The sequence below is a fragment of the Zootoca vivipara genome, chromosome 1, assembly GCF_965207765.1.
Source record: "Zootoca vivipara chromosome 1, rZooViv2.hap1.1, whole genome shotgun sequence".
Classification (NCBI taxonomy): domain Eukaryota; kingdom Metazoa; phylum Chordata; class Lepidosauria; order Squamata; family Lacertidae; genus Zootoca; species Zootoca vivipara.
Window position 1 is genome coordinate 92,396,388 of NC_142582.1, and position 9,713 is coordinate 92,406,100.

The window sequence follows — 9,713 nt, forward strand, 5'->3', positions numbered from 1 at the left end:
TGCCTATTGTCTCTGCTGGCCAAACATCTCAGAGCTTTGGCACATGGAGCAAGACGAACCCAAAGTGCAGAGTATGCAACTCCCTACAGTGGATGGGTTGAGTAACTGTTGCAGTAGTTACATTTCCCTTCCTGACAGGTGATGCTCCAAAAAACTGACATTTGAGGAATTGCCACTGATAGAATGGGCGGCTAGGCTGAGGCATGCATAATGGAACTAGGTGGGTGATAGAACTCTTTCTTCTGTTTACTCAAGTAGCAACCCTCAAGGAGAACCTTGTAAAGGGAACTGTCATTTGCATCTGCTAACCAAGAGTCACCCCCAGGGTCCTCCTGTTCCTCCACAGGCAACCAAGCAGCCATTCATATTGCACAGGGGAAAGTAGGCACCCTGTTCTCAGTGTCATGCAGCCCACAACTGAAGCCACCACAGAAATGACCCAGCTATCTCCTGGGGGCCTGCAACAAATTGTCCTCCTTGGAGCTCCTTTGATTTGCCAGAGTGCCTGGCAGCAACGTATCAGGTGCAAATAGGACACAAAACTGAAATGCGGTGATGCACAATGTTTATCTTTTTCTCCTCTGTAGGACAGCTTTCAAAGGCAGAGGAACTCCATCACTCAGTACTCTACAAGTGAGGCTCCTCATTAAAAAACAGTGAACAGGGCTGGTGGCCAGAACTGAGTGGGCCCCCAGAGTAATGTTCCTCATGCCCCCTGCCAAAGCTACAGCTGCATAAGTGACTTTGACAAGTGGGTGGGGCAATATCAGCTGACATCATGACACCAGATGATTGACAAGTGGATTGCTCCACCTACCTGTCAAAGTTTGCCCGCAGGGGCAGGGACAGAGATGAAGGTAGCCCTCTGGGCAAAAACATTTCCCAACCCCTGCTTTGGATATGTGTTGGATTGCTGTGCTATTGACCCTACAACAGACTGAGCATAGTACTGTAACTATTACCTAGTTCTCACTGAAGTGGCAACCTAGTGGCTGGACTGTCCCAGGGGAAAGTTCAGATTACCGAATGTTCCTCCATATAGAAAACCAGCCCATGAGGTTAGGCTCTCTAACACCTAATTCTCTATGGGTGGTTCTAGATGTGTCTATTGCAGGATTGGTGCTGCTCAGGCATGCAGATTTTGTGCAGTGTCCACAAAATGCAGTGTCGTAATTTTGTGCAGTGTCAAAATGCCAGCCCATTTCCTCCTCTTTCTTTAATCCTTTCTGCAGAAAATCCAACAGGCTTTAATATCCAGGCCTTAAAATAAAAGTCTGCTTCTAATAATCCACTTATGGTACCTGAGCAACCCCACATCTAAAAGCATCCTATGTCAAGTGGGATTTTTGTATGAAGGCACATTCAGTTTTGTGAGCTCTCAAAAGCAGTCTGAAGTGCCCAGACACAGGTTTACCACCTCAGGGAGTACTAGGCTGCCATGACACTGGCTTTCCAAGATGCCCCACTAGGATGTGCCCAGCGTGCCAGGACCACAGGATCCCCTGCGTATATAATTGCATTCATATTTCTATGGCATGCTAGCAATTGCTCATACTGCTACATGAGACTGATAAATTAATTAGGGAATTTTTTGACCGTGCAAGAGTAAGAACATGAAGCTAGTGTCAGGGGACCCAACTGTGGTTAGTACAGCCCACCGGCACAACATCAGTAATGTTATTCCCTACTAGAGAACCTCTGTAGGAGAAAAGCATGTTGTTCTTTTATTGGGACTTTTATTGGATTACAAAGCCTGTTAATTCACTGGTTCCCATGCTGCAATCCTTGTAATTTTTCTCCCTTTTGTTGTTCCTGTAAACTTAGTGGAAATTGCTAAGAGCGATGAAGCTGGCAAAATGATACTTTATGTTCAGATGCAGCATTTGTTGTTGTTGGGCTAAGCAATTAATCATGCCACTAAGAAACATGATCTAACCCCTTATTATTTGATTCAACAATGACATAAATGGTGTGTGAGTGTGTGTACCAGAAAGCATCCTCCCTCTCATCTCTCCCTCTAACTGAATATAACAAGCCCTGCATAGCCACGCCATATACACCTAAAATACACGCATGACATGACAAGCAGTCTTATGAAATGTAGGCAACACCCTGTGGCAACAAGACTGCTCAGCTTTCAATAATGCACTTGGCTAACAGGGTTAATAACACACAAGCACATATTTGGGAGGCAACTTAAGATTTACATTCCCGCCTTCAGCTGTGGTTCCAAGAAATCACAGTGCAAGTCACATTTGAAGGAGTGTACTGGGCAAAGTACAAGGACGGATTTTGCACAGAGAACAGGAATTTTTAAGGGACCAATTGGCTTTAGTCTGAAGGTTTGGAAAAAACAGGGATTAATTTTAATATATATTGAGTGTGCACACATGCACACACATATATATTCCCAATTTCCAACCCTGATTGTTACCTAATTAAGCTCTTACGCACAGAGATAATTAAAACCTAGTCATTAAAGTCTCTTCACAATGTAATGATTATGGAAATCAAAAGATGTTGCTCAATTAGGAGGTGCAGCTTCACAATTCTTACAGATTTGGACTCAAGAAGCGGTGTGGCTCTTAGCCACCTACCTTTCCTAGCCAGATGGCAGCTGTTTAGAGAATTGACAACAATTATGTAACTGTATACAATTATATTATATAGGAAACATAATAAACACCCCTCGCAAACCGGAATGGCTTTCTCTGTTAGTTCAGCTGACAACTTGGCAGCCTGGGAAGTTAGCTGAGCTGCTCCACCTTTTGGGACCAATGTGGGCAGAAAATCCTGCCCAACTGTGAAGTGTGTCTTGTCATTGAAAAGAGTAAATGGCATGACTGGGAAAGAGACATTCTACATTTTCCTGCCACCCCTGACAAACGCTCAACAGGAAACAGTGCAGCACTGGGAACACCCTGTGAGTTGTACTTGCTTGCCAGTCCTGGTTCCTATGGGTCCCTGCCTTTAATCATCCACTGTTCCCAAGACAATTAGGGAACAGATATCTGGACCATAAAGAAGGCTGATTGCCGAAGAACTGATGCTTTTGAATTATGGGGCTGGAGGAGACTCTTGAGAGTCCCATGGACTGCAAGAAGATCAAACCTATCCATTCTGAAGGAAATCAGCCCTGAGTGTTCATTGGAAGGACAGATCTTGAAGCTAAGGCTCCAATACTTTGGCCACCGCATGAGAACAGAAGACTCCCTGGAAAAGACCCTGAAGTTGGGAAAGATTGAGGGCACTAGGAGAAGGGGATGACAGAGGACGAGATGGTTGGACAGTGTTCTCGAAGCCACCAACATGAGTCTGATCAAACTGTGGGAGGCAGTGGAAGACAGGAGTGCCTGGTGTGCTCTGATCCATGGGGTCACAAAGAGTTGGGCACGACTAAACGACTAAATGACTAAACAACAACAACCAATCTATTTCTTTATAGAAACGATTTGCTACCTAAACTTGACAACAACCCAGTGCTGCTAGGTACTTTTGCACGGCAGCTTGTTAAGTTTAATTCTCTGAGAATGTAGATTACTGCCAGAAAAAGAATCCAAAATGCATTCTTAAGGGAAGAAAATGGGAAACTGGAGAAACATGGCTGCATGGGGGAGCAATCTTTTCTCTCAGGTGCCAAGTGTGCAAGACCAGAGCCCCAGATCCTTTGTGTATATTGTAGAGGGGAACTCAGCTCCACATCATGACCATAACATATGGGAGCTGTTTATTATGTCAATGAATATGAGATCCATGCTAGAACCACTGGACTATCTTGCTCCTGACATGGAGGCTCTTCATGCAAAGGGGCACATTGTAGAGCATGATAGCCACCATGCATAGGCAGCAGCCGCAACCGCATTTACTAAAGGTTCTTGATGACTGCTGTAATGACTGAACTGGTCCACAACAAACCTGGAACTTGGAATGGACCATAGCCAGGGGTGCCTAACCTGTGGCTCTCTGGATGTCATTGAACTCCAACTTCCATCAGCCCTAGTCAGCATGACCAATAGTTAAAGATGATGGGAGTTGTAGTTCAACAACATCTGGAGGGCCACAGGCCAGTCACTCCTACCACTGACCTTTCCATATTTTTTCAGAGCGTTTGCAGACTCTGATTGATTGGGAATTCTATATAATGCTGCTCAGTCTTGTTCCTGGTCATGATGCTGTCAACCTTACATCATAGGGAACTGAAAACATGGCACCATAGGGTACTGTCAATGTGGTGCCAGTGTATTAGGCTTGTCTTTCAGCCTAGCCTCTTTTTACTCTTATCTACTTATGCTTGCTCAGCCAAGGGACAACTTTGATTTATATGGACTCCAGCGTTCAAGCACACAAAGCTCCTAAGCCTGGAAACTGATGCCTGGCAGATCCCACCTAAAACTGTCAGCTCATGGCCCAGACAGAACACCACGACACTAGACATCAGGAAGAGTAACTCCTATTCTAGTACAATAGTGGGAAAATGGATCATCACAGTTATCAAGGCTGGAGTCAGCAGGTATCCTGGATCTGTTAATGGGTACTTGCTATGTCTTCAGATCAGGAGCTAGAAACCTGAAGTCAAATAACTAGCCCAGCCAACAAAATCAGATTCACCTACAGGTGGGCTCCCATGCTATCAAGCAACACTGAGAAACTGCACCTTGTGACAGCAGGCCACATATTCAGTTTCACTCATTTGTGCTTGATTTAGCTGGCTCAATTCCACAGGAAGATAAGATATCTTTATTGTCATTGTCCCCTTGCGGGAACAACGAAATTACTCGGTTGCTACCGTACATCCACTCAGATAAAGCATTCCGCATAATCCAAAATTTAAAAACCTAATTAAAAACAGTAAATATAATACAAATAACAAGTAAAATAAGATGACTTCAAAGTCCAGGCTTTCCATTCAAGGCCAAAATCGCTCTAGAGAAGAAACTCTAGGAAGATCATAGAATCATAGAATCATAGAATCATAGAATCATAGAGTTGGAAGAGACCACAAGGGCCATCCAGTCCAACCCCCTGCCAAGCAGGAAACACCATCAAAGCATTCCTGACAGATGGCTGTCAAGCCTCTGCTTAAAGACCTCCAAAGAAGGAGACTCCACCACACTCCTTGGCAGCAAATTCCACTGCCGAACAGCTCTTACTGTCAGGAAGTTCTTCCTAATGTTTAGGTGGAATTTTCTTTCTTGTAGTTTGAATCCGTTGCTCCGTGTCCGCTTCTCTGGAGCAGCAGAAAACAACCGTTCTCCCTCCTCTATATGACATCCTTTTATATATTTGAACATGGTTATCATATCACCCCTTAACCTTCTCTTCTCCAGGCTAAACATACCCAGCTCCCTAAGCCGTTCCTCATAAGGCATCGTTTCCAGGCCTTTGACCATTTTGGTTGCCCTCTTCTGGACACGTTCCAGCTTATCAGTATCCTTCTTGAACTGTGGTGCCCAGAACTGGACACAATACTCCAGGTGAGGTCTGACCAGAGCAGAATACAGTGGTACTATTACTTCCCTTGATCTAGATGCTATACTCCTATTGATGCAGCCCAGAATTGCATTGGCTTTTTTAGCTGCTGCATCACACTGCTGACTCATGTCAAGTTTGTGGTCAACCAAAACTCCTAGATCCTTTTCACATGTACTGCTCTCAAGCCAGGTGTCTCCCATCCTGTATTTGTGCCTTTCATTTTGTCTGCCCAAGTGTAGTACTTTACATTTCTCCTTGTTAAAATTCATCTTGTTTGCTTTGGCCCAGTTGTCAAATCTGTTAAGGTCATTCTGAAGTGTGATCCTGTCCTCTGGGGTGTTAGCCACCCCTCCCAATTTGGTGTCATCTGCAAACTTGCTCAGGATTCCCTCAAGCCCATCATCCAAGTCATTGATAAAGATGTTGAACAAGACTGGGCCCAAGACAGAACCCTGTGGCACCCCACTAGTCACTACTCTCCAGGATGAGGAGGAGCCATTGATGAGCACCCTTTGGGTTCGGTCAGTAAGCCAGCTACAAATCCACTGAATGGTAGCATTGTCTAGCCCACATTTTACCAGCTTCTTTACAAGAATACCATGGGGCACTTTGTCAAAGGCCTTGCTGAAATCAAGATAGGCTACATCCACAGCGTTCCCTTCATCTACCAGGCTTGTAATTCTGTCAAAAAATGAGATCAGATTAGTCTGACATGACTTATTTTTCAGGAACCCATGCTGACTTTTAGTGATCACAGAGTTTCTTTCTAGGTGCTCACAGACCGTTTGCTTAATGATCTGCTCTAGAATCTTTCCTGGTATTGATGTCAGGCTGACTGGGCGGTAATTGTTTGGGTCCTCTCTTTTCCCCTTTTTGAAAATAGGGACAACATTTGCCCTCCTCCAGTCTGCTGGAACTTCGCCTGTTCTCCAGGAATTATCAAAGATTATTGCCAGTGGTTCTGAAATCACCTCTGCCAGTTCTTTTAATACTCTTGGATGTAGTTCATCTGGCCCTGGAGACTTGAATACATCTAAACTAGCCAAGTATTCTTGTACTACCTCCTTACTTATTCTGGGCTGTGTTTCCCCTGCTGAATCATCTGCTCCATATTCTTCAGGTCGGGCGTTTTTTTCTTTCTTGGAGAAGACTGAGGCAAAGAAGGCATTGAGGAGTTCTGCCCTTTCTCTGTCCCCTGTTTGCATTTCACCATCTTCATCAAGAATTCATCAAGATGAATTCTCAATGTAAACGTCTGGAATTCTTCCAGATATCTCCCCAATTGACTCTGTCTATTGGAGGTGAAATCATGAGATACCTGTAGAAATGAATAACCACATTACCTTCATGATGTATACTAACCATGCAAACCTATGTATGTTTTCTCAGAAGTAAATTTTGACTGGGCTCACTAGGACTTACACCCTAGTAAGAGTATTTAGGATTATGTTATGTTAAATAAAGGAGGAAATATTGCTGCAATGGAAATCTTCTGTGATTGCAGCATTCACAAAAATGTCTCTTTTTATGCCATCACCAAATGGGTCACAATAGACAGAGCATTGTGCATTCCCAAAATACTCTATGAATACAATGAATACTCAATGAGCACACATGGGGATTTTAAGTTCCCCAAAGTTTTTGTATCACTGGTGTGTGTGTGTGTGTGTGTGTCACAGATATCTTGCTATAATAATGAACACATGGGATCAAGTTACAAAGAAAAAGGAGGTCAATATTCAAATACAAAAATATAAGTTATTTTTTATTAATTAGGTGCCAAAAGCCTTATACACATTTAAATTGCCTGCTCAATAAGCAAGCCCTCAGATCAAAATTTCCAGTGATTATTACACCAGTCAAAGAAAGCGATATTTTAAAAACAGGAATATTTCAAAACAGATGTACTCCATAGATTAGCTGCCAAAATATGGCTTCAAGGAATGTCAATCCAATCTGAGATTTTCTGGTTTTCCACTCCCCCTCCAAATATCCCAGCCTCAGAGCAGTCCCCTTGAGGCCAGTAAGTGTTGCTGCGCCCTCACTCAGGACTTCTGGAAAAGTAATGAGGTGCTTAAGGCACTTAGGTGAAGAGATCATATTTCACAACAGGGGTGTGAGATCTGAAATCGTGACAGCTCCAAGACTGCATTCATTCTCCTTGGAAGAGCTGGCTTTCTGCAGATTGCAAGGGGCCGTGGGGAAGCGAGTCAAATTCAGAAAATATTAAGAACTACAAGCTTGACTCTGTGTGTATCTGAAGAAGTGTGCATGCACACGAAAGCTCATACCAATAACAAACTTAGCTGGTCTCTAAGGTGCTACTGGAAGGATTTTTTTTGTTTTGTTTCTGCTGCAGATACTATTGATGTGCACAGCAACAAGTTGAAAAATGAAATAATAACAATACACAATCCAAATAAAGGATACTCGACAAAGAAAGCAAGGGGTGGGGAAGAGACATATTCCCCCCCAATTAAGTTCTGTAACTTGTTTCAGCTCAGACCAGCAACTCTGAAAAGATTTAGACCAGCTCCACAACACACTGGGATGTATGACCGCTGTATTTAAGAGTGGCAGCCAGCTCTTGTTCCCAACTCTTCCCGGGAGTCCCTTCCGGGAGAAAAAGTGAGCAGTCAACGTGAGGGTTTTTGTTTGTCTGTCTGTTGAACCGCCCGAACAAACCAGCCTTGCAAAGGACGGGGGTGGGCGCGCGTGAGGCGGAGGGATTCCCATTTCTGGATCAAATCAAGAGGGCATTTTTTAGACCAAACCCGCAGATCCGCGAAAGAGGTCAGACCTGAGCAGGGCTCCCACAGGGACAAAGTTGGGGGGTGGGGAGGCATCCCCAACGAGTCCGGAGAGGGAGCTCGGGGAGGAGAGTAACAAGCAGCCAAGTAAGTCCATAGGGTCAGCCATGCTTCTCCGCCTTACCTGTGACAGCCGCGACGTCCCGCAGAAAGAGAGCCCATAGTGCCGGCAGCAGCAACAGGAGTCCCCGGATCTGCATAGTCTGCTTCATCTCCATCTCTTCCACATCATCATCTTTGTCATCCTCCTCCACGCCGGGTTGCCTCCGCTCGCTTCCAAGGAAGAAATGAAACCGGGGGGGGGGAGGCGAACGAGAAGGAGGCGCGATTTGGGGGCGTTGGGGGGAGAGCGGGATGGGGAGGGAAGGAGGGGGGAAGCCGCGAGGAGAGCCAAAGCGATGCCCTCAAATTCGGGAATGCGCTGGGGGTCCCGCCGCGTCGAGGGTCTCTCCTTCTCACGCGCAGGCACACACGCGCGCGTGAGAGAGAAGTGGGGAGAGAGAGACCTGGCAGGGCAAGCGAGGCAAGGGAGCCTGAGGTGGCGGCAGATTCGGGAGCCGCACCAGCGCTCGCTCGCTCCCGGCTGGCTGGCTGACCCGCCTCCTCCTCCGCTCGCTGCACTTGTAATCCAAGACCCACGAGCCGAGGAGTTCCCCCCCTGCCGGCCTCGCGCGGTACGCGGAGTTCAGTCGGCGAGCAAGCGCCGCTCGCCTCGGCCGGGCTCGGAGCTCCCCCTCTCGCCGCTTCTGCTCTGCCGCTTCTGCTCTGCCGCCGCCGCCGCGACTTCCTTCAACAAGTCGCCTTCTCCTCCTCCTCGCCTTCCTCCTGCTCCTTCTCCGCCTCTTCTCCTCCAGGAAATGGCGCTTTCGGGAGGCCACACGGCAGAGCCCGGCTTCTCATCGTGACATCACCGGCCTCATCATGAATATTTATCCAGCCTATTTATTTATTTATCTATTTATTGCCCTCCTGCTTGCTTCTTCCTCTCTGCTCCCACCCGCCTCACTGAGTGGGAAATGGCAGGCTTCTTCTCGGGGGTGGTCGCGGCCTCTCTACGCCTTCGGAGGGAGGCGCGAGAGGGGCGCTGGAAGCGCGCGCGCCAACAACCCCCTGTTGAGCCAGCAACCCGGGGAAGAAAGAAACGCAGTTTCGTCGCGCTGGCCAAGTCGGCCTCACCCAACATTCAGATGACCACATTGGTGGTTTCTAACAGCGGGAAAGAAAAAACCAGTTTCAGACACCAAGCCCAGTTCTGAAATAAAGTACTGTACAGTAATACGTTTCCTCCATGCAGGAACAGTCGAGGAGGAATGTATACTGAGTAGCCTAAACACACACAAGGCAGTTTGAACGCATGGAGCACCCATGTGGCTTTAGGCGAGAAATCACAGATCTGAATTCTATCCTCCTTGGTTATTTCTTTAAAAACCT

The 9,713-nt window shown here is 46.3% G+C and overlaps 1 protein-coding gene across 2 annotated transcripts in view; it reads right to left on the bottom strand.

Annotated features, from left to right (window-relative positions):
• The window catches only part of TYRO3 (TYRO3 protein tyrosine kinase), a 64,379-nt gene extending 55,335 nt beyond the window's left edge, over positions 1-9,044 (bottom strand). Inside the window, exon 1 of one of the 2 annotated variants that reach the window (XM_035111776.3) lies at positions 8,407-9,044. In XM_035111776.3, the coding sequence (XP_034967667.2) occupies positions 8,407-8,500 (94 nt within the window). In that variant the 5' untranslated portion in view covers positions 8,501-9,044. The remainder of the gene's footprint in view (positions 1-8,406) is intronic. The other variant, XM_035111768.3, reaches the window with a different exon arrangement.
• Between the last annotated feature and the right edge of the window lie 669 nt (positions 9,045-9,713).